The 25,360-nt window shown below is 44.3% G+C and overlaps 1 protein-coding gene across 1 annotated transcript in view; it reads left to right on the forward strand.

Moving 5' to 3' along the window:
- Positions 1-587: 587 nt before the first annotated feature.
- Positions 588-25,360, forward strand: part of LOC105734771 (uncharacterized) — an 80,972-nt gene continuing 56,199 nt past the window's right edge. The window contains exons 1-2 of the mRNA XM_086917485.1: positions 588-638; positions 1,525-2,777. Coding sequence (XP_086773611.1) covers positions 588-638; positions 1,525-2,777 — 1,304 coding nt within the window. The remainder of the gene's footprint in view (positions 639-1,524; positions 2,778-25,360) is intronic.

The following is a 25,360-nucleotide window of genomic DNA, read 5'->3' on the forward strand; positions in this document are numbered from 1 at the left end:
CCTTTTTTGTATCCGAAAACAAAATCTTCTAAAAATCTTAAACCATTAGTTGAACCATTAGTTATATTCGTATCAAGAAAATACAATTGCGCGGAACGATCATATATCCTTAAGATATATTCGCTCGAACGAAAAATACTACTACTATTATTGTCATTATTATTAAAAAAAAAATCTTTCGAAAAGCATCTCGTTTCACGCGAAACGAGAAAACGAAAGAATAACGGAACGCGAAACACAAGCTCTCCTCTCGCCTTCTTTCCTCTTCATGGAAATCAAACCGCAATTTCCATCTAATAGAAACTGCCACGAGCGCGGCGCCGACTTAACAGGGGGAACGGCCACGAGCCACGTATTATTTCGCTTAGTGGACAGCGGCAGACGTTCTATTTCCAGGTGTTCCCAGCTGGTGATAAATCGTGAAAACGTATCCGAGAGGGAGGAGGAAGCACTTAGGAAGCGCGAGCAACATGTATATGAGGGCATCACGTGCGTCTCAAGCCAGCACGGGGATGGGAAAAAGAAGAAGAATATATAACGCGAGGAGGAGGGGCGAAGAAGGAGAAACGTCGAAGAGAAATTCCAATATGCCTCGGCTGTGCATGGAATGCGTTCGAGTCCTTGATTGTGCTTGGAAGGCATATTTTTCTCCTACTTCCGATATTGCAACCGAGGCGAGCTCTCTTGTCTCTTTGTAACTGGCTGCTCCCTCCTCCTCCTTCTTCCACCCCCCCGGCTCGGCATCTGTTTCCACGCTGGGATCGTATTTTTCGGTGACGCGTGCCCGCTCGACACACACACATAGAGAGAGAGAGAGAGAGAGAGATTACCCGTCGCGTTGAATCTGCCGTATCATGTCGAAGGGAAACCGCGCGACCTCCTCCCCTCCCCGCCATCGGAGAACGCATACAACTTCCGCCGATGGGGGAATATATATCATGCGTGCACGGAAAACAGCCATCCGACCGACTGAATTGCGGCTGTATCGCGGCCGAGTATTTGCGCCTGTCTCTCTCGCGACCAACTTCCGCCTGAAAATATCCGCTGGGACATTAGCGTCCCACGTGTCGAGCGCTCGAGTTATTAAAATTTGGTCGCATGGGGAAGAGAGAGAGAGAGAGAGAGAGAGAGAGAGAAGGAAGGAAAGAAAAACAGGTTGGAAATAGCGTGGTACGCATATACTGAAAGAAATTCGTTCGGTTGTTTCAGGTGATGCATCACTGTCGCGAGGAACGAAGGAACGAGTGGCAGCGAATCGAGCGACCGATCGCCGAGGAATATAATGCCAGCGTAACCGAGATCGGGAGAGAGTGAAGACCGTCTATCGAAGGGAAAGGGTCGAATAGGAGGACGTGCAACGATCTCGTGTCAGCGTTACCCACCACCTCTACGTGTACCGCGGGTTGGATCGACGGTTGGAGCGAAGGGAAAGTGAAGGGAAGCGAGAAGGGTGAAAAGCGGTAAATGAGTTTGGACTTTGCTGGCAAGGACCACGTACCCGCGCGTGGGTACGGTAGAGACTAGGGAAAGATAACGAGCGTCAAGATAAAGTCAGTGGGAGCGGCGTTCGAGGATGCGCGGGAACGGGTGGTGCCGTCGTTAGCGGTGTCGAACAGCGGCTGGTCGGAGGAGGGGGGCCACGAGCACGGCCCCCGAAAGGGCCCGGTGGATGGTGTAGCTCGCGAGCTGCCATCTTGCGCTCTACCCTGCTGCGAGTCGGATGCCGGTCGACGACGGGCTGGCCCGGTCACGGTGGACGAGGGATCGAGCGGAGGGGAATCGAAGGGCCGCGAGGCGTTGAGGATCGAGGAGCGAGGGGGTGGCGCGCCGCTGACCCGTGAGACGCCCGTGTTGGTCCATCACCGGTTGCGCGATCAGGAGGGTGCAGCGTTGGATCTGCATTCGGCGTTGGAGAGCGGGTCGGAGGTGGTCCGTTCGAAGCGGGACGGTTGCCCGCCGGCCGACCAGACGTTGGAGAGGAGGGTGGTGGTGTGCTCGGCGCGCGGACACAGGATTTCGGCGGGAAGGAGCGAGCATCACGCGCGAAGGGGCGCCGACACCGCGGCGAATCGATCGTGTCGGGTTCATGGTCGAAGGAGGGACCGGCCGCGGGGAAAAGCACAGACGGAAGCACAGACGCGGCGGCCAGCGATCGAGAGTAACGATACGCGGGATTTGACGTCGGACGAGTTCGAGTGTTCCGTGATACGTTTGGAGCAGGACCCGATCCTCGAGCCGGTGAGGATACTCGGTTGCCCGGCAAGCGAGGGGTTGGAGATCTCCTCGTTCTTGGAGCCGGCCCCCAATTACCACCAGGCCTACCACCAGGGGATCAACGTCGGCCGGCTGGCGGGGAACGAGGCGGCCTGCTTCAGCCTCTACGACCCGAACAATATCCTGCCGAAGAGCCGGGCCGGGAGCATCGCGAAAATCCTCGAGGGGCCTAACCGCGCCGTGAAGGACATTAACAGGAAGGTGTTGGCGATGGCGCGTGCCATGACGCCGGCCTGGTCCCTGCGTTTGCTCGGCGTCAGCTGCGGTTCCGTGGTCTGCGCCTGGGGACTGTTGCTGATACTGTCCGTGCTGGGCGGTGGCGCCTCGCACGGTACCGCCCTCGGCAGCTTCGGCCTCGGAAGTTTGTCGGGTGCGATGGAGGACATGAACAGTGCCAGATGCCCGTGGTTGTGCACGTGTACCGGACAGGAGGTCGACTGCTCTCATCGTGGCCTCACCCAGATACCCGGGGACCTGGTCACCTTTCTCGTCGCTGAAAAACTGTGAGTTTTCTCTATCTTTTCTCTCTTTTTCTTTTTTTTTTTTTTCTTTTGTTCATCGTCGCATCTTCTATCTTTGATCGAGATCATCCTAGCGTGTGGAATGCAGCATACGACTTTTTCTGGTTCTTTATTTTACCAATGGTTCCAATGGAAAGGCACGGGAAACGTTCTATTTTTTTTTTTTTTTTTTCTAAAAGTATATAGAAAGTTTAATAACGCGTTAATAACGCGAGAAAGAATTCTTGCTTTAGTTTAATCCTTCTTTCTCTTTGCACGCGCATTGATATTCGCATTGATATTCGTTGCGGGCGCTCGAGATTTAACGAGAAACTATCGGAACGGACGATAAAACGTTGAAACGTTATCGAGGATCGGAAAGCGATCGCAGACCAAGATCAAAGCTTTACTCGCGATAAATTTTCCTTGGGAAAATTTAACGAGACAAGTCGATTATCTCAGATAAATTGCCCATCTTTCGGGATGGGGCAACCCTTTCAACCGTAATCTTCAAAATAGACACTTTATCGAACTCCTAATCCGCCCTGCCGCCCACGAGATAAATTAAAAGGCAGGCGGACGTATTGACAACGGTGCAATAACCGGGAGCAGGTAGCGCGGTTGATCGTGAAGCATTCAGAAAAATGGGGCTGTTCCGACCCACTTAACCTGAAAATTATCCGCGAAACCTCTTTGTCGGGGTTGCATTAGTCGATTGGAAAAGAACGACGTGGCACGTACTCGCGATAATCGAGCCGTAACCGTCCCTGTTAACCTCTCATCCACCGATGCCTTCGATTATTTCTCCTTAGATGTATCGTAGGAGATCGTTTCACCTCTCCTCGTCTCGATGCAAAGCCCGAGAAAATTCATGATTTCAATCCTGGATACAATTTCGAAAATAAATTCGATACGATAAATCGTGACGATCGCGAATTAACGAAGAAATTCGTCGTTCGAATTTCGAAAAATTCGATGAATTCGGGTTAAAAAAAAAAAGAAAAATCCAAGAAAATCGGATTCGATCCCGATTTTGGATTCGAAACGAAGTTAATCAAAGATCAAACGGTTTTAGCAACCGTTTGAAACGATTCGTTCGGACGAGCCTTCACAACACGTTCACATTTCGACAACCTCTCCCATTTCTCCCTGGATCGAATTTATCGCGCAAGAAGCGCGGTAATTTAAGCGAAATTGCTTTCGGTCGAACGTCGACGCGTTGGACACGAGAGAAAAAGGAAGAGGAGGATCGAACGATCGGCCGTTAAGCAGCAGCGTGCATATTTCCTCGGAAGAGACGCGGTAGGAACATCGGTTTAATAGTTTTGCATTTCCTCCTCGGTGCTTGACGGTGGCCCGACGAGTGGCGCAATAAAAAAAAGCGCGATAAAACGCGCGTTACAACGCGGGAATAAAACGTCACGAGGCGTATCGGCGACTCCTCGAAGAAACTCGAACAGGTTTTACGAGAAAAATGAAAATTGTGTCTTCCGAAAATTCTTTTTCATCGTCGTCGATCGATTGGTTTTAAGAAAGAAAAAAAGAAAAAAAAAAAAGGTATTTTCGAAATGGAAGCCAATTATCGAGCGAATTTTTTATCGATTAATTCTGTCTAAAAATGAATCGAAGGCGGAAGTGGAGGGGATCGTACGCGGTTATCGATAACGCTTAAGAATCCTCGAGAAGTTCTCGAGGAGGTCTCTCGTCGGTTGCGATCGATCTTTTGCGACGCTTGCGTCGAGTAATTGATGGTTATGAATTAGACGTGTGCACGTATATTACGCGTGGTCGTGTTTGCGAGGAAGAATGGGCCTCGTGGTATTGGTAAAAACGACAAGCAGCGAAATGATCTATCGAACGAGAGCAGCGTGGCTTCTTGTTGCCTCGCTGTTGTTGCTTTCTTTCTTGTTCGAGTTGAGTTAACGACGGACCTGATGTAACAGATGTCCATTAATGACGATTGATTAGCATACGATTAATATGGTACGTCAATCGAAACGAGGGATAATTAAATCCACGAAGGGGAACGAGACGAAATTCGATATCAGTCGAAAAGTTGTTCCTTTTCACGATTTTCATTCGAAAGTTTAGATTTTCATTCTTGTATAAAAATATATAATGATTTTTCAACGAAGTCGACCTCTAATCTTTTCAAGTGAGTGGATCATGTTTGAAACGAAGAAAAACAATTCGTGTGAAGAACGAGAAAAAAGAGAGAGAGAGAGAAAAAAAGGAATGTATAAAGTGATGGAATCATTCTTTCTTTTTTTTTTTTTTTTTTTTTTTCTTTTTTTTCAACACGATCCCGGTACTTCGTTCTCTAATCAACGTTTTATACTGGTCAAACAGTGAAAGATCACATGTACAGATAATGTCAGACAGTAAATCAAGCATGAAAGAACATTAAAGATTATCTCATTTATAAAAGCATGTCGAACCATTGAATACATTGAATATATTTTAGAAAGTCATTAACGTGTTTCTCTTATTCCCACTTCGGAAACACACCGGTCGTATTTTAATTTCGCTGTATATACATAGTAGCCACAATCATTAATTCTATAGAAATACATCTATCTACTTCTCCTTTTTTTTCCTTCTCCTTTTTTTTTAAATTCTCTCTAATAAATTTAATGTTCCATTCGAGCAAATCTGATCGTATCGTTTCTTCAATTCTTCAATTGGTCCATTACCTTACGATTTCTTTTAAACAACGAGAATATTTATCTCTCGATTCTGTTAAACGTTAAACATTATCCGACGTCCCGCTTCCGACTGAGATACATTTCAAGTGATTTTACAAGAAAAAGTATCAAGTATTTCGATTACAATCTTTTATACTTTTTACTAAACGAAACTTTCGAATAAAAATTATTTAATTATTTCCTCTCGTCGCGTATATTTTCTCGTGGCAAGAATAATCGAACTAATCGACGCGATTTCCAAATTACGAACTTTCCGCTCATTCGTCTTCTCTCCAAGAATTTCTACCCGTTCTCTCGGTCGACGTCAAGATAATTAGGGATCGGTCAGATCTGGCTATTCGTAACTCCATTTAAATCTGCGGTTTGCGGACAGCTAAACACGGGTACGTCGATTGACACTCCAAATTTCCAAATCGGATCTTTGCGATTTGCCTTCGATCCTCCACCGATTCCTCGCTGGTTACTTCGTTAATTCGTAGATTTCGTTTTCTTTCATCTTTCAATGTCCTGGTGGTATCTATTTGGTACGTATTTTTAAAGAAATTTTTTTGGCGGTGTCATTTTCTTAATTCGATCGCCACTGGAACATTGATTGAATCATCGCAGAAATTTTACCGATTTTATCAACCGATTTATTTTACGAGTAACGTGTCACGAAATTGGAGGATTCGTCGATCGATTTCTAGAAAAAACTCGAGGAAAATTAAGTTATTTGGAAATAAGATTCTAATTTTATATTTCTCGTTAAATTTTTAGACGAATGAGCGATGATAGCACGAAATATATTTTTCTCTGGTTTGATATATCGGATTAAGAAAGTTTATAAACGATATACTATATACAAGCTCGAGTTTGTTTATTCGAAGCCGCGTTATCCCTACCTACGGGCAGATTGCCAATGATTCTGAAAAATAGTCGAGCAGAGAGAGATGTTTAATCGATCATAAGCAGAAGAAACTCGTAACGCGACGAAACGAAAAGTGCTCATCGAATATTTCAATGAATTATCTCAATTGCCGAGCTTGATATCGTTAATCTAATTTTAATCCCAAACCAAACGAAATTGTACAAATCGATATTCAGTCAATAAGAGGACGTGCGTGTTAGCATGTATTTGTATATATCGCTCTAATTTGAACCATCCTGAATCATTTAAATTGACGTGCAATTTTCACATCGAACCGATACAAATTTAATTTGTTTTTTTAATCGTTGGACAAATTTAGAGATTTTTAGAAATGGCTGATAAAAGCATTAGAGAATAATTATACTTTTATCATCGAAATATGTAAAATTAGAAAGATTTCCTCATAAATAATTGTGAAAATAATCGAATCAAATTTTCCAATTTTCGACGAATTTTAAACGAATCATTTATAAAATTTATATAGTTTTATATAGTTTATCGCCACGAGATAAGAATCATTCGTATTCTCTCCACTCACAGCTAATCACAGTTGTCCAAAGATTCATTTTACGGAACACATCCGTCGACAGCAAACAGCCGCAAATCGAGTATCGTGTTCCTCCTAGATCTTTCCCGCTAAAAACAACCCTCGAAACGGGGGAGGGGGAACTGCTTATGATTTTTCGATTAGGCTGTGCAAACAGTAGCACGCCTCTCTGAAAACAATCGTAACATCCCGAGTTAAGTGTTTGAGGAAGCTCCGTGTTTTTCCAAGTAACGTCTTCCCGAGTCGTCGGCCTACATTTCCTTTTCGAACACGCATCCATCTACACACTTTTCGTTCCTCGTCAATATCCATTCCACGCATAACATCTTCCGCCAAGAATGATCGATATTCCCTTCTTCGACTTTTTCCTCCTTTCGAAAATTCCATTAATCGAGCAATATCGACACTATTGATTTTTTAAGAAACCACATTGTAACATTCGAAATCTAATTAATCTAACTTTCGTACATCGATTTCTTTTCATCTTCTTTCACATTCAATAGCTCTGTCCCTATCTCTTTAAACGTTATAATACGATAAACGTTCATCGTCCCCGAGACAGAAATAATGCAAAAAGTTACATTACAAAATAAGCATGCGCAGCACAGTAACGGGTTAAAAAAAAAAAAGAAAAAAATTGAAACTCGATCCCTTCCCCTCCCTGAAACCTTCATCCGGTTGAAGATCCTCCTCTCGCGAGGAGGCTTAATAAAATTCATCAGAGCCGATAAGCAAGCTAATGATCCAAGTTAATCCGATTTAAGCAGGTTCAAAGGAGAAGGCGCGCCTCGATTATCCTTCCACCCCTTCTGACACGGCGACAGCGGGGGCGAACGGACGATCTCGTCCGCCGATTTCTTTCCTCCCTTCCCCTCCACCAGGCGGAATTGTAATTAAATTTTTTTCGTCGCGATGTCCCGTGGCTGGCGACGCGTGAAATCGAGGGACACGCGCCGACCGCCATCCGGATTCCTCGAGTGCAAACGCGGTAGCCCGCATAGTTGCTCGCGCGGCGTGAAACTGCGCGTGTCAACCTCTCTTCCCCCTCCCTTTTTTTTCTGTCCCTTCATTCTTTTTTCTGTCGTTTCGTCACATCTCTCTCTCTCTCTCTCTCTCTCTCCGCTTTTTCGATACTTCCTCGCGATTCAGAATCATGTTTTCGTCGGGACAGGATTTTTTAACTAACTTTATTTATTCAACGCTTCGATCGTCTTTCCGCGTACGAAACGTTCGGTTCAGTTTCGCGGATGGATTTCTTATGTATAGAGAGAAGTTTAAAATCTTGGTCGATTCGAAGAAGAAATCCAATATTCAAAAATTGTGTTGATCGGAATTGATCGGGCTCGATAGCGTTTAATCAAGGGGGAGCGAAGGAATTGTGAATCATACGGCGGTTTTCATCTCGTGGCTATTTCCTTCCAGCCATGCATAACACGAGGAGGTTATATAAACGGAGCCGCTGTTGCGTTCGGTTGCGGAGGAACGCTCGGCTAACCGCAAATATTTTACACCGCCTTCGAGTCTCGCGAAGGCGGCTCGTTTGGCCGAGCCGTTTTGTCCGTGCCACCCGCTCCCCCTGGGATTCGAATTCCGTGCACGCGCCCCAACGACACGTCTAATCGCGTCCTTTCATCTTCGATTTCCCTCTTCTTTCTTTCCTCACTTCAACTCTTCCTTTTTTCTTTCTTGGATTTGGATCGCGAGTTTAATCGCGCGATTTTCCAAGAAATCGTTTGTTAATTCGCATTGAAACGAGGCGATCTTAATGATTGTTCAACGATTCCATTCCCGGCATGATAAATGTTCGCTTCGTATGGCAATGGAAAAATCTTAAATTCTTAGGTGTCCGTTGTTATTAAAAATTATTCGCAAGATTGTGGCTACACCAATGAAAAATACGAGATAAGTTATTGGAAACTAGTTGGTCGACGTAGGAGAAGCGAAGGGAAACAGATGCAGGATAGACACGTTGCTCGAATCGTGTAATTATCGTGTTCGGTGCGTGAAACAAACTTGCAAGATGGTTCGATAAGTGTCGATCTACGATTTCACCTTTTGCTTCTGGTGGAAGGATGTATTTTTCAAAGCGCGTTGGAATCTTTGCCCCGCGTCCTCGTATGGGATTACAACGATGGACAGGCTGTAATTAATTCACCGATGTATAATTAAGTCGATGATAAACGGCGCGTCCGCGCGATGATTAGCATTATTATTTATAATAACACGGGGAGCTGTCGCGCGTAACGCAGCCTCTGAGCGTGTGCAGCGCCGTGGGACGATTAATCACCGCTCAAACAACAATTACGACCGATTAAGCGTTTCGTAATTAGTATCATTTCTGCTGACTGGATCTGTTCTCGGGGATGTGATTAAGATGCTCGTGTTGGGTGGAGAATTCGTTTGAAAAATTTCACGAGATCTCTAAAGTAGGGATACGGCCTGTGTATCAACTCGTAACGCGTGTCTTAAACACGGGACAAGTTATTGAGTGATATTTTTGATTCCATTGGAGTAAAATCGTTTCTATTAAAAAACGGACCGTACGTCGATTCGCATATGCTGCAGTTTATTTATTTCGTCACTTGTGAAGGAACGATAATAGGAACAATTTTCGGATCGTTGACAAAAGAGGCGATATTATTAATATTGCAATTTTAAAGAATTTAAACGATTAAACCCATTTCGTGAGAATCGAAAGCGACTTTGAAATTATCAACGATTAAGGCCTGTGCTCAAGTAGGTCTCAGCTTCGTTCCAAAATTACGTCAGATTTGAGCCGGAGAGCGGCTTCGAATTTGCTTGCTGGCGAAATTCCAAACTGCGTTTCGTCAAAGGTAAATCTTAATGAGAAGGTTCACGCGGTTCCTCTTTGAAACCTGTTTGTTGAATGACAGCGAGGAATAATTGACCGAACAATCGTGGTTGTATAGAAATCACGATTGAAAATTATATATTTATTACAGTAGAGTCCATCGATCTTGGACGAATTCTTAATTTTACCGTTCGAAATTCATATGATAATAATTTAGAGAAGAAATCACACGTGTCGTGTCCAACTTTTGCACGCCAACGTTGCGTGGCGAGAAATATCGATTGCATTCGAAACACAGAGTTTCGAATAAATTATTCGAATATCGTACGAACATCCCCCGACGACTTGCAAAGACTTAGAAACTACGAAAGATAGCGGATGTCTGTTCAACACGCGTGAATCCATTCCGAACGAGTGGATCCCCGGCAATCCAACAGAAGTTTCAGACACGAGAAGATGCACGGCACAACGGTTGCGCAGTGTACGCGCTAAAGTAGAGAGTGCAGATAGAATCAAAGAGGAAGTTTGCCTCTGTTCATCGAAGTTAGGGGCAGAGAGTGGAGCAATGCAAGAGCAACTGTAGAGGCAAAGAGAGAATCGAGATAATTGCGATGCTCGTGCGTATGCAGCGCCCAAAACCATCGAAATAACAACCTCCCTCCCCTCGTCATCAAAGAATCCCTCGTAAACTCTCGTACAAATCTTGTACAACTGTCTCGACCCTGTTTCAAAATGGCCGACACGCGTAAACATATTTTGTTCGACGCGAATTTTCGTCTCGTAAAAATCCGATATATCCGTGTAAAAATCTGCCCCGATACCACCACGTCCCTCCTCCTCCTCCTCCACCTCCTTCTCCTCGTTGTCTCTCGCCGATCGATTCGCGAAATCGCCAGGAATCCTGTGCACGACGCGTTCTCCCCCGCAACAAGAGAGGGGGAGGGAGAGAGAAGGAAGCCTGTGCACACCGTCTGGTGCAACACCCACACCCCCCTCGGCCGGTTTTCTTTTATTGTTGTCTGTTTGGAGCATACCTACGAGTGCACTTTCATCGAGAGACCCGGCGAAAACTTCCATTAGACGGTCGCGGGAGCTTCCATTGGAATTCAGGAAAGGGTGTCGATATGTCTGGCCCGCACGATTTTCTACCTGAGCCTCTGCCCCTTTCCCTCCCCCGCTCTATTCTCATGCTGAAATTAATGGTTTTTTTCTCGACGTGAGAGTGCGCGAGCGCGGGGGTCAAACAAAGAATTATCGTGACCGAACTGGAGGGTGGGCCTTCCAAAAGGGTGGGGGGGGAGGGGGAGGTGGTGCAGGAGGACCGCATTTTTTCACGTTACGGGAAGTTTTAAAGTCGTCGGGATTTCTTTGAAATGGGACGTCAACCGTGGTATAGATAGGGCCGAGCAACGATCCTTTCTTCTTGTTTCTTTTCTTTTTTTTTTTTTTTTTTTTTTTTTTTTGTCTAATTTTCCATCGAGGAAAATCTCTCGCGGATGCATCGTCGATGCATCGATTTCTATTCTCTCCCTTCGAGACGATTATAAATAAATATTGTCGTAGTCCGCTTTCACCATTTTCTTCGAGAATTATTCGTCCAAATTTATCCTTCCTCCGTTGGACGATTTTCACGGAAAAATTAATAGCCCCCCCTCTCCTCCATAACGCGTGCGAGCAAAGAAAAAAGAAGCGGAGAAGGCCAGAAGAAGGAAGCGGAGCTTATTCACGTTTTAGCCCATCCCTTCCCCCCTCTCGGTTCCAAGTCCAACCTTTTCTGGGCACAATGGACACCCGCTGCGCAGACCTTGGCAGAGGTGGAGGATCGTCAGGGCCATTTTCGCAGAGGTATTAATGGAGCATCCAGGTGGTGGACGCGTGGCGCGTGACCGTGCATGTCGGCCGCCGACATTCCCGAATTTTTCGCGTGTATTCGTTCGTGAGTTCAGCGTGTCCCTTTATGCGGGGGCACGTTTTAAAATCACGCCCGATCGTGGCCCCTTTTTTATCTGCTTATTTCATCGACTCGCCCTTCGGACGCTGCCGAAAAGCGCATGCCGCGATGGCCACCACGAAGGGGGCTTTCACCCCCTCTCTCCCCCCCCCAACAACGTTGTTTACGTGCGGAGGAATGGTCGCATCACTCAGCGGAGGGTGAGAGAGTCTAGGAAACAGGAGATGAAACAGATACGCTTAATGAAATATGAATACGTCGCGAGATAAAAAAGTGGACGATGTATAATTCATGATTTTTCCCCCGATATCGTTTCAAGGCTGGCCTTGATAAATAGAAAAGATATATATATGTTTCAACGCACGTACGAACTTTCGCCTGTATGATATATAATTAATCATCCGCGAAAAGGGACGTTGCTTTCATCGTTAACGCCTTTCCCTACTACCATGCTCATTCTGCATAAGATGCTGCGTGAAATTAGGATTATCTTTCTCTGGAAAATCGTCAGTTCGTTTTCTTCGATAACGGCAACACCTCTTCGGTCAAAGAAACTAGGATAATTGCAGCAAGGGATAATTGCAAAAAGCGAGCTGACGATCTTTCTCGAGCACATTTTCGGAGGGAGTGGAGTTGAAAAATTCACGAGCAAACGAGATTCGTTGCACCAACAAGATACACAACGTTTCAAACGATCGAGACGGAACACGAACGGTCCGGGTGAGATCGGGCGGAAACATTTTCCTGGGCCGGTGCTTGGGCTGTCGTTAACGTTCCCCCGGATTAGCCCCGGCCGATAATCTCGTAAAATGTGCCGCTCTAACCGTTCCGCCACCCTTCAACAGGTTCCCCTCCCGATTGAAAATCCGAAATCTGAGGACGGGTTCCGCGCTCGCGCCCCCCTTCCCCTTTCCTCTCTGCGTAATCCCCCGACAATGGCCCCTCTAAACGGAGATTTGTCCGCTGACAGAGGCGCCCTTATGCTCCTCGATCGACGTCCTTTGACTAAATCGACCGTGCCCCGCCGCCAACTCCTCCTCTCCCCCCTCTCCCCTCCTCCCTAATTCTGATTTATCGCCGATTTCACGTAAACTCGAGCCCACGAAACTTGCCCATTACGCAAGATCCGTTCTTTGGCGGTCCATTAAGGGCCCGGCCTCGTAATCCGTGCGGGCGAGAGAGAGAACGGAGGAGAATCGCGGCTGAAGCGGAGTGGAGCCGCGATTGTTCGAGCTTTGAAGGAGGTTTTTTTTTTTTTTTTTTTTTTCGATTATTTAGGACGCGAGGGGGAATCTCCTTTGAAAATCTGTCTTTCGAAGATCCGTTTGCTCGTCATATTTGTCCACGGTTGTTGGCTCTGTTTCGTCGTCTGCTTCTTTTCTTGGAAATTTATTCGTTACACTCGAAGGACAAAGGATGGATCGGGATTAAGACGCGACAAACGAGGAAGGTAGATCGAAATGGCTCGTTCTCGTGTTTCGATAGAGTATGCGATCCACGTGCTCGCCAATCTTCGAAAGACTCTTGGAAAGATGAGAAAGAAAGAAAGAAAGAAAGAAAGAGTCATTCCCACGAGTCCGAATCACTTGAACCCCTATCCCGCCTACTCCACCAAGAGAAAGAGCAAGAAGAATCCCTTATACTTATCGGTCTCTCAACGAGACGGTTAAGAGTTACGCCCTCTCGAGCTCGAGGAAATTCACTCGAGGCAGCTCCAATCCGCGAAGATAAATCCGCGCAACGAGGCCCCTTTGATCGTAAGTTTTGGCGCGTGTCGCGAGAGCTGGGCCCTCCTCCTCCAACGGATGGATCCCGTATCCGGAATCTCGGCGGAGGAGCGTAAATAACCGTGGAAAGAGGTGGAGGCAGATGATGTAGAACATCGCGGTTTTCACCGCCCCTCGACTCTCTCTGCTCCTTGTCCTCGGCCCCCCGGGGGGAGGGGGGGCGAGACCGGGCGTCCGCCTCGACGCGCATGAATCACCCGTTTCATGCAAATGAAAGAGGCGGGGGTGGACGGACGCGACTTTCAAAAGATCGTAAGTGTCGAGGGGGAGAGATTTTTGGCGAGGGAGGAGGAATCCTTTTTTCCGCGGGGGACTGGACGTATATGCGCGAGGCGAGAACGTTGGTCGCGGTTGCTTCGAAAATTTATTACGTTGCCGGGCTACATGGACGGAACACGTACGCGCTCGGTTCAGAATTTTCGACGTGGCGTTCATCGTTGTGTATCGGCGGTGTACCTGGTTGATTTCGACACGACGAATGGTTTTTATTCCATTGTTAATCTCTTCCCGTATTGTCGCGAGTCTGACTCGTGATGAAGATTTCGGCAGAAACATGAATAGGGACTCGTGAAGATTGGGACTCGTAGAATGAATTTTTTCAATCGAGATTTAGTTCTTGCTGGTACGCCACGAAGAGAAAATCTTATTTGCTGTTACGAGGTAATTTGTACGGGAAGGGATTAGGATCGTAGAAACCTAAACCCAAACTTCTGCTGCGAAACTTAGAAAGCTGCCGTACATCCTCTGGAGGAGAAGTCTTGATAAAGATAAGGAAAGAAAGGAAATCGTGGAAAGGAACATTTCCATATCCGTTTCTCCTGCCTTTTCCTCCTGTCCCGACGACACCCTTCCTCGCCCCACCAGGCCATCCAGGCCAAACGTTTAAATTATTTTCCACCCCTGACAAAAGCCCTGACACCATTAACATTTATATTGCCCCCGATTTCCCGATTTCCTCGTCTCTTTCCTCACATTTCTCGGACAATGAGGACCGACCGCCCGCGGTTCACCGCGCGAGAGATTCCACGCTCGAAAGGTTCCAGGTGCTATTATTATTATTATTCGCGCGCCACGAACACCTGGGGAGAGGAGGGAGGAGGGCCCACCGTGCGAATTTGACCAGGTTGACACGGGGCGGGGAAATTTCGAGATCGATCGAATGGGAACTCTTGACCCCTGAAACGAGCCACGATTACGCCACACGATCGCCACCTTTGTACCTCGAAACCTTCTCGAAAGCTTTCCTTTGTCAGACGACAAGAGCGTTTCCCTTTCTCTCTCTCTCACTCTCTCTCCTTATTGGACAACGGCTCGTTCCTTCTCTCTCCCTCTTAGTTAGTAATACGTGGCAGCTTCTTTATTTATCGGTCGGTATTTAAAAGAAGTATTTTGAAATCGTCCGGCCGTGGTGTGATTCCTTCATTGTCCTTCATTGTCCGGGGACAATGTTCGTTAGAGGCTCGAGCCTTTTTCTCCCTCCCCCTGTTTCCTCCTTCCGTCTCGCCAAGTCGACCCAGAATTTTATTTTCCTTCCTCGTTGATTCCTTTGACGAGGAAATAACGAGAAATATATATGTATGACGATCTCGCAAAATCTCGCATTTCGATCCACGTACAAAATCTCATTAAAATCTCATCTTCCCATCGAGAGGCAAAGAACGAAAACCCGTCACAGTCGATCATCCGTTAACTAATTAACTAGCTAAAACCAATACGAAAATTCCAACTCCTTCCCCTCGCCGAAGGATTATAGACACGTTAAAAAAGCTGCCAACATCCTCGTCCATTAATCCTACGTGAAGAATCGTATCGCGGCGTGTGTTGCGGAACGTCTCTCGAGCGGAAGAGTGGTTCCTCGTCAGATTTCATCGCTTCTTTATTTTTTCGAGCGCCATCGAGCGGGATCACCGTCGAGCGATGATGCGCGGCTGTTTGCCGCGAATAAGATTTATGTGGGCGGCGGGGAAGGGAGAATAAGGGCACGCGCGACGACGGCGACGATATTAGAGGATCGAACGGCGGGATGACAGGGGGGCTGGAAGAGGGGAGGGCGAGGAGTGAAAGGGAAGCGGGAAGCATCGAGAGGGCGGGCAAACAAAATACAAAACGTATATATCTTTGGCGTCTGTCAAAACAAGAGACGCCTCGCGAGAGAGACGCTTTCCGGGCGGATCTCGCCTCGTCGTTTTTCTTCTCTCTTCTTCTTTTTCGAAACTGGAAACGAATCGACGAATGCTAACTTGAACGGTGTTTGATAGTGTTTTTTTGATAGTTTTGTCGGGAGGGGAGGCAGGAATTTGTCGAAATTTTTTTCCCTTCCCTTTTCTTTTCTCTCCTTCGGGGAAAGGAACGATTTGGACAGGCATCGGGGAAGTGGATACAGCCGGGTATTTCGAGTAGAGGGATATTGTGTACTTAAGTAGATCTCGAGACGGCGATCATGAGTATGGAGTTGAAAGAAAAGTTTCTTACTAGTTCGGGGGGAGGGAGGGAAAGTTGGTCCCTTCTCGTTTATGCTAACCTGTCCTCCCGATCGAATCTCGTTTCTTTGAAATTCTTTCCTTTTGAATTTTAATTTAACGATTACGAGCAAATTGTTCGTTCTTTTTTCTTTTCTTCTTTTTTTTTTTTTTGCCAAGATTTTGAAGACTACTAACTATTTAACTCAGTAATTATTTCAATCACATTGTTTTCGAGAAAAGGATGTAAAAATGTAATTAGAGGAAATAATTAGAGTAGTAGACGTGGTTCGTTTTGCGTATATATAATTCGATAATCGCGTGACAGATAAATTTATCGAAAGATATACGGATTGAAAGAACAAGATCAACTTTCATCGTTTCGATTCGAAACAAATTCGTTTTAAAATAAACGTTCGATTTTCCAATTGCGAAGAATCCAGTTTTATATCAGATATTTTTATTCGAATAAAGTAACTTGAAGCTTTGTCGAATACGCGTGAGCGTGTTCGCACAGAAATGAATTTTTTTTTTTCTTTCTGATACCAAAAGAGTTGATTTTATTTCATGTATATAATTTTTTTCTTTTTTTTTTAATACGATATCATTTGACGTCAATAAAAAAATATCAATAAAAGGAAAAAATTGTTGATCAAAGCTCACAAGATCACTTTGTGCACGTATTTTTAAAATTAAATGTTGCATAGATCCTCGATAAAATCTTCCCTTCCGATATTTCGATGTCGCGAATAAAAGCGAATAAAAAACGATCTTCGAATAACACCACAAAAATTATTTTTTCCAAATCACCGTTTCAAACGCGGATCCCAAATCGAGGATTCTTTCGATTAATCGACCTTTAATTATCGAGATCTACTCCAATGTTTCCATCATCGTTTCGAAAAGAGATATCTTTAACAATCCAAAAACGTTCCTCGTCCACGTCCTCCAAATCGAGGATCGAACCAAAGGGAAAAAAAGGAATGAAAGAAAGAAAGGGAACCGTTTATGAAGTCATCATCAATTCAACGCGCATTACCATAATTACTGCACGATCGAACAACCCATCGCAACTCTTTCCCTCGATACTTTGAAGACTCTATCCTTTGATCGAGCCGCGTCGATTAATTAACCTCGTCCACGCGTTTCATCATCATCATCATCATCCCACCGTGTCTCGCCACCGTGGCCACCGAAAAATTGATTAATCCTCGAAAAAACAGGCGGAACCAACGTATATATCACGTAACATGTCCCTTCCCTTTCCAAACCCTCTTTCGAAACCCGTCGATTCGATCGACGACGAGGGGGATCGAAGCGAAAAAGAAAGAAAGAAAGAAAGGGAAAAAAGAGAGTGGAAACGAAGCGGTGGAATTCGCTCGTAAGCCTGGATTAAGTTATGACGGTGTTCCTCGGGGTTCCTCGCCTCCCTCTTTCCGCGTCTACGTCCACGCAGGGCGGGCTCGAATTCACTTCCGTTTCCAACGACTATCCAAGGCAACGTCGTTATTGTTTCCCTTGGACAGGAGAGGAGAGAGAGCCAGGGTTGAAAATAATGGCGAGGATGAGACGGAAGAAGAAGTAAAAGTTGAGGGGGGGATGAAGGCTGAAACAATTAGGAGATCGCCTTTATGGACTGGCGGGGGAGTAAGCAAATATCGGGGGATGAAAGGAATGGGCTGTAGTTAATGCAAGGATGAAAGGAGCAGCGACTGTGTTTAATGCAGCGACTTAAAAGGTGGCCCGGTGTTTTCCAGTTTCTCTGGAGATAAGTGGGCGAGGGTGTCCGAGGATTTTATCGAGGCATCACTTCTTCAGCGGTGTCGCGAATCTCGATGCGTTTGAAGAAAGTGCGTGCAAAAGTGGGGAGGCTTTGTCGCCTTTCGCAGGGACGAATTATTTATCTCGTACGTGTCGAATAAACGGTACACAAGTGGAAGTTGTATTCGATCAGCTTCTTCAATCACATCCTCGTAAAAATAACACGGGAACAAGTTTTCTAAATTACTTCGTTCCACTATCTTGCCGGCAGAAAAGTTTTTAACACGGCACAACGTCGTAAAAACACGCTGAAAATTATTCGTCCCCCTTCGTATCGACACGCGTTTCAACGTGCCCTATGCTCCACCAAAAGAGAACGTTCGTTCCACGAGCAGCGAGAATCCCATCGATGATGATTCGCGACAAGAAAAGTTTCGATCCAGCCTATTCGAGTTGCTCGTTGGCAAGGACGACTCCCTTCTCTCTTTCTGTCCGAAAGGATCCCGATGGAACGAGGAAACGGCGGTTCGCCTTATCGGGAGAACACCGTCCGGGATATCATTTCCTCCGGAAAATTACCATCCCTTGTGAGCCGGGGAGGGACGATCTTTCGCCACGGGGATGTCAGAAACGCCTCTTATTGCTTGCGTCTGATGACGAGAGACGTCAAGAGACGTTTCGAGGTTCCTCCCGGTTTCCATCGCAACGTCGATGCCTTCGCCTCGAAGACGTTTAATCACGCAAGACGGGGGAGACGTGACGCGATGAGGGGGTGACGGCGAAAAACTTGTCTCGGATGTTAATACCGGCATCGATTCCTCTCGGATTCGAGAGGACCAAATGCTCGGAAGAAAATAACCCGACCCCCTTCCTTGGATTGAAACGAATCAGCCTTCTTCTTCTTCTTCTTCTTCTTCTTCCTTTTCTTCCTTTTCTTCTTCTTCTTTCGAGTTCGACATCGAGTTATTATAGCCTCGAACGAAATCCTCGAGGCAATGTTGGAGAGTTTTTTTTTTCCGCGAAACTCGATTATTTTTCGTATACAGTTTTATATTGTTGATGATAGGGATGAAAGAGAAGAAAGAAGGTGTAATAACGAATTAGGTGTAAATAATTTAATACAGGTGTTGACAGAAATGGTGGAATCTTTTTCAATTCAGATTTTTTTTGTATCCGTGGAATGGCCAATTCTATTTTAAAATAGAAAATCTTTGCGAAAATTTTGTACGTTTTTCAATCCAAATCTCCGCTCTTCGACGTCACAATTTTACATCGATAAATCCATAGATAACTCGATTATTTCCCGATGACTAACCTAAAAAAAAAAAAAAAAAAAAAAATGTCAATTTAGGATAATAAATTGCCCGATAAATCATCCTCGAAATTCTCTTAAACCTCGACCGTTCAAAAAATACACAGCATAATTGTGTGTATAGAATCGCGAAACTAGAACTAGATGAAAGACGACGAGTTTTTCGAAAGGATTTCAAGAACAATCGTGGTAGCAGGGCGGGGGATGAATCTCGGACGGGCGCTCGAGATTTACAACCGGAGAGGACGGGTTGACGTTTATTCGATACCGCGTTGCTCCCAGAAATATGCACGAAATTCGGTCGAAACGCGGCGCATTATGCCTTCAGAACAGAAAGCAACGACGCCGTTTTTCCGATAAACACGACGCTCCGTGTTTACGCGCCGAGGAAAATGATTCGTGAATCTTACCTGTTTCTACCCCATTTGGCTGATTCGAGCGATCTTTTAACCCTTTGTGCAAAGAAAGACACGCGAGGTATTTTATTTGAGAACTTTGATTATCACATTCGTGGGAAAGAGTACGTCTATTTATTTGAAAGAATCGTACGTTTCTCTTTCCTAATTTTTTGAAAAGATATTTGACATCAAAGGTATTAAAAAAATGATAAAGAATTAGAAAATGAATATAGCGAGTGAAAAATTTTGCTTGTATATTGTATATAAGACTGCGAAATTATACTGGAAAGGGGAAGAGGGAAAGAAAGAGACACTGAAAATTTAAGTCTTCTCTTCTCGAAGACTTTTATAAACGCAGTCGAATTCGCATAAAACGTAGAACGAGTTTTGCGACCAACTATATGTATATATATATATATATATATGTGTATGTATGTGTATCCTATTTCTCGGATAGACTCGTTTATTGGTTTTGCAATTGTGCTTGGAGGGAAAATAATAGGGAATCCGTGCTGCCAATATTCGATATCCGCGGGATCGAATTTAAAGGGAAACGTCGTCTAGGGATAGGGACGTCGGGTCGGAGAGAAATCGTCGTGGTAAAAATGCGGGCAAACAATTAGCCGGGTAAACGGGCGGTCGACGATTAACCGAAGATTCGCATCGACAGCTGATTCTAATGGCTCGGTTTTATTATTGTCGTTCGAAACGACAATTCGATTGGATTCGAAGCCAGTTCCTGAGACGCGGTTTCGAGTCGATATATACTTCCACCTCGCGAATCTGCGAGTGACGTTAATGATAATTGTCGTTGCTTTATCGTTGCTGTTAAACGATAAAAATCTTCCAATTGAGAAAACACCCTTACACGGAATTTTCTTTCGTGAAGAGAGAAAAATCTTCTTTCGAGAAGATCTAACTACCCTTCACGTTCACGTTAAATCGCGTCTTCTTATCATTACACCAGCTCAAATTACACATCTTACTTCTATTATTTTCAAAATTCATCTAAAACAAATCACCTCGATTGAACGCACAAAATACGTCGATTAAATCGCTTTGCTCGATACAACCGGATCCGATACAAGAACAATCGGAATCGGTTGACCATCCGAGTCAACCAGAGTCAATCCCCAAGATGCACGACTCACGTGTGTGAAAGTGAAAGCGCGAAGAGTTCCCTTCGATCATTTCCAACACCGCGAAAACACGAGGATTCCATCCGATCCCTCGTGAAATCGCGAGAGATCGCCAACGGGTATAGTTATTTGTTCAAAGGCGAGCGTTTCTCGGCTGCTCCGCTTTAATTTATCGCGTCGAACTCCACTTCTACTATATCTACTATATTATATAGCCTTCCAACCGCCTCTTCCATCCCCGCTCGACCATCGATTAACGATCGGATACCTTTCGCCGTTTCGCCGATTTTTAATCGCGATGGATCTCCTGTCCGTTATATTTTGTTTGTAAAATTTTTTTTGGGGGGGATGAGAAGATATTGGAGGAAGAGATGTTTGCACTCTGCCGAGAAACGAGTGGATTTTTGTTATCCAGGCGAGGAAAATGGAAGAAAGAATCTTCTTTGAAAGTCGTCGGTTATATCATGTAATTGAGGAAAGGATCGTCGAACGTTTCGTGTGCGAATTTTTTTCCACGTAAATGAATTTTGCGTGCACGTTGTGGTGCCAGATAGGATATACGGTTTCCGTAGGCTTCAGAGTTTAACACGGTTTATTAACGGCCGGTTACACTCACTGTTTGCACACGCATCGACTTGTGCAATTATTGAAGTACAACATTATATTAGGTAAGATGCAAATATTAAATTCCCGTTTTAGTCAAATTCGATGTCCTCTCGGATGTTTGCTGTTTTTAATTGCAATTTTAACATGGTTGGAATCGAAAGAAATATACTTGGTTGAAATATTTCCATAACTAATCTTCAACCGGTGACGATTCGGTACAATATAAATCGTGAAATTGTAAAATTTTACTTTAATAATAATGTTAATTCGATTCTGAATTGCAATCGGCTAATCGAGAGCTTAATTTCGTTGGTCTCTCGCGGTTAAACTCAGTGAAAGGAGGGGAGGGACGTGTTAAGGCGCGAACAGAGTGCGAGCGTTGGAAGGAAAAAAGACTTGGGGACGCCAATTATTGCCGATTGCAGAAGGGAAACTTGCAAAACAGGTTAACCTAAATGTTACGCAAAGGCGGAAAGCCTGTTAGATTCTCAAGGAAGCAACACTGGAACAACACACTCGTTTCTGAAACACAGCCTCGGGCGAGCAACGTGTATATCTATACTTTTATCTTTGGCGGGATACGGAGACTGCAGGATAATCGATAATTCATGAATCGATGTTAATTGAGGCCTTTGTGATATTTAACCCGTTGGCAAGAAATTAGATTTCTAACGTTGCGTTAGAAATTTACACGCAAACGTATACTTTACGTCAAAGGTATATCGTGTAATTGTCGTTACCATTACAGAAACTTACCTGCTTACTTTTTTTTTTTTTTTTAACTAAGCATTCATTTCTTCAATTCACCCCGATATTTCGTCCAAATTTCCAAGAGTAAGGATTTTTATCGGTGGATTAAAGTATCTTTTTAAGCGAGTTCCTTCCAAAAGTGTAATAATCACTTTCTGTTTCATCTGTTTCAAAAATAAATCCCACCTTATATCGCTTCCTCGTAATAATATAAACGTGAAAAATTTTCTTCCAAAAAGGGTGATGTTTCAACCGAACTTCTGACCTAAATCTCTCTAAAAAAAGAGGAAGGAAGAGAAGAAAGGTTTGAAAAAAAAGTCCTGCTGCGATTCTCTCTCCCTTTTTCCCCTCCTCCCTCTTTCTCATGACTCCCATAAGCTGGAATGTAACTGGCTCGTGGAGAATAGCCGAGCGATTAAGTTTATTACTCGGAAGGGGCCTGCTGCACGGTTCCACCTGCACGGATCACGAGGCCACGTAGTAATTGCTTTCGAGTTTGATCCATCGAAACGAAGATTTATCTATCGTCGATGCTAATCTACGCGTCAGACGGGACTTTTGTCCAGTCTTTTGTCGGAACCGCGAATCGAGGTCGGTCAACGATCGAAATCGATGGATCTGTCGAGGAGAAATCACCCTTGTGTTTGTTTGCTCTTTGCGCTCTTTTATTTATGCTAGATTTCGTTGTCTTGGATTAATAGGAGCAAGGTGGATTGATTCGTGGATAGAAATTGTTTTCTTAGGAAATTTATACTTTGAAACGAAGACGAGATTAAATTCGAGCTTAAATTCCTCCAAAACTATGACTGAATGTCTCGAATCTCGTTGGTTCGGATTCGACGATCGTGTTAGTAAAATTTAGAAGTCATAATAAATAGATTTAAAATAAAATTAGCTCGAGATAGGATGAGATTGATTTTGAATTCTAATAATTCAGAATGGACTCGAATGAAGAAATTTAACGATTTTATGTTACACTCTCGTCGTGCAAAATCATCTCGAGTTTCAGTCTACTTCGTCCGACTGAAAAGGATGTTTTCTGAGATTGTTTGCCTGGATCTGATTTTTCACCGATTTCGTCCGGTTTATTTTTCATTAATTCTGAAAAGGATTTTAATTCCTTTACTTTTTCTTCTTCTTCTTGTTTCCCTCTGTTTCAAGGAGAAAGATCAGCACTCGAATTTGGATTCGTAATTTTATTTTCTTATGCGTGGTGTTTCGCTTATATCACCGTGGCAGTTCTCTTTCATCTTAGGATAGCGATAAAAGTACAAATCCGATAAATTTAATCAATTCAATCAATTCAATCTTCTACTAAACTCGTTCCGAAAACTTTTCACGATTGATTAATCTTCGAAACTTTGACGGCCACATACGAATACATTGCTTCTACCAAACGAATGAAAAATAATTAACTCTTAGCCTTAATTAATAACACGCCTGTAAGAAAGAAAAGAAACTTGAAGATACATAAATATTCGTTAAATAATTTCTGCGAACGAAAGTGTAGAATAAGAATCGTATTTCACTTCATCCTCTCCAGTTGAAATTTCACGAAACGAAATCACCGTCGAAATCCATCGAAATCCTCTTACGCGCGAACTTAAAAAAAAATCCGGATTCGAGAGAACACTCTACACAAATTTCCTCGATTTTTCGTCATAACTCGTAAAACAAACTCGTAAGAATTTCGACACGAAGACTGATGATATCCCCGCCGAACACTGTAAATGAAACGCTCGCGACAACGTATCTTGTCGAAACGAATCGAGAATTCACGATTCGAAAATTTCCTCGAGTCCAGAATCTCGTTGCCTCGACGAAGAAATTCCGCGTTGGTGCGAAAATCGAAGGAGCAAGATACGTAGAAAAGGCAAAGTTTATTCGTTGTCGTCGACTGGTGCCACATCCACGTGCCTCATCGTCGTACCGACGCGAAACTCAAACGTCAAGTTGCTGGCTGACGGTTAAATTCGTTAAGAGCAGTCGTAATAAGGTTGGGGCGAAGTTTCGGATCGACGACAGCCGGCGCTCGTCGGCTCCTGTTTTCATACGAAGAAACGCGATTAACCATCGAAATTTGGAAACGCGTGCGAGGACAAGCACGAGCGACAAGCGCGCGCGAATTTCTTCATTGTTTTCCAACTCGTGAATTTGGTTTTCTTTCTCTCTCTCTCTCTCTTTTTTTTTTTTGTTTTTCTGAAAATTGTACGAAAGTCGAATAGTCGATCGTCGAATAATTTTTCGTTTTTATCTATCCTTTCCTTTCCCTCTCTAATTTTGTCCACGATGTGATATTCATTTTCCAGGCCGGTAAAACGAACGGGGGTGTCTTTTCTTCTTTCTTTCTTTGATCGTGATATCGATTCTCGATATTATCAATCGCGCAGGAAGACGAATACAGAATATTTCGAGCGGAATATCCTCCCCCGATAAACTCCAATAGACCCGATATCGAACATTCTCCCGAAATGTCTAATCACGAGATAATCAACAAATTTCAAAAAGAAACAACCATGATATGTTTTTTCACAACGCCAGCGTGCGAAATAAGGGAGTTACTACTCTCGGTTTACGGTTCTTTTGCGGGGAAAAAGTGGAGTGAGAAATTTCCGCGAAATTTCCCATCGAAGAGTGAAAAAAATACGCTTCCTCGTCAACACACTCGAACCGAAAACCGAGTAAATTCGAGTGCCACTCTCGAACTCGCTTCGAATTTTAATCTGCCCAATCTCTCGTCGAATTAAAAAAGAAAAAAAACCCTGTAACCATATATATATATATATATCGAGAAGCGAGGATGCGTGAATTCGATCTTGCGCGAACAATTTGTCCCCATCCGCATCCAAGCAATTTCCACTCGAGCCACTTGGCCCACATAACAAGTGCGACGTACGCGATTTGCATTGGGTCACTGGGTTCGTTGGGGATAATGGGATTCGTTCGGTTATCGTCCCTGGCATTATATGCAACGAAATATAATCGTCGAGTCGTGCAACTCCTTCGAGATCCACGAATTAGCCCACGGCTCCTCGAACGGTGATTAACAGTCGGGGTACGACGCGTGTCCTCGCGGTTAAATGCTCGTAAAGGGATGTTGCTTTGCCGATCTTCGATTTCCATCCAACACTTGTGAAATTTAAATAAACAATTTCCCGGGATCAGATGCAAATCTATCAAATCTTACGAATGGAAGTATCAAGTACTATCAATCCATCCTTCCTTGTAATTTCAAGAAAGAAAAACAAGGGAAAGTAAACTGTTCAGTCTCGAAAGAATGCAGAATAAATTAAAAATTTAAGAAACGACGATCCGAGCGGAGAAGTTCGAAAGAGAGGATTTTTCAATTCGAGAAAAATCGGATAAAAATTTCTGATTTCATAACGTCTCATAGATTCGCTTGAGAAGAACCTCCTCGCCGAACCTTCCGTCGAAGGAGAAATATCTCTCTT

The sequence above is a fragment of the Apis florea genome, unplaced genomic scaffold, assembly GCF_048593485.1.
Source record: "Apis florea isolate Af1SG1 unplaced genomic scaffold, ASM4859348v1 contig_2201_pilon, whole genome shotgun sequence".
Lineage (NCBI taxonomy): Eukaryota > Metazoa > Arthropoda > Insecta > Hymenoptera > Apidae > Apis > Apis florea.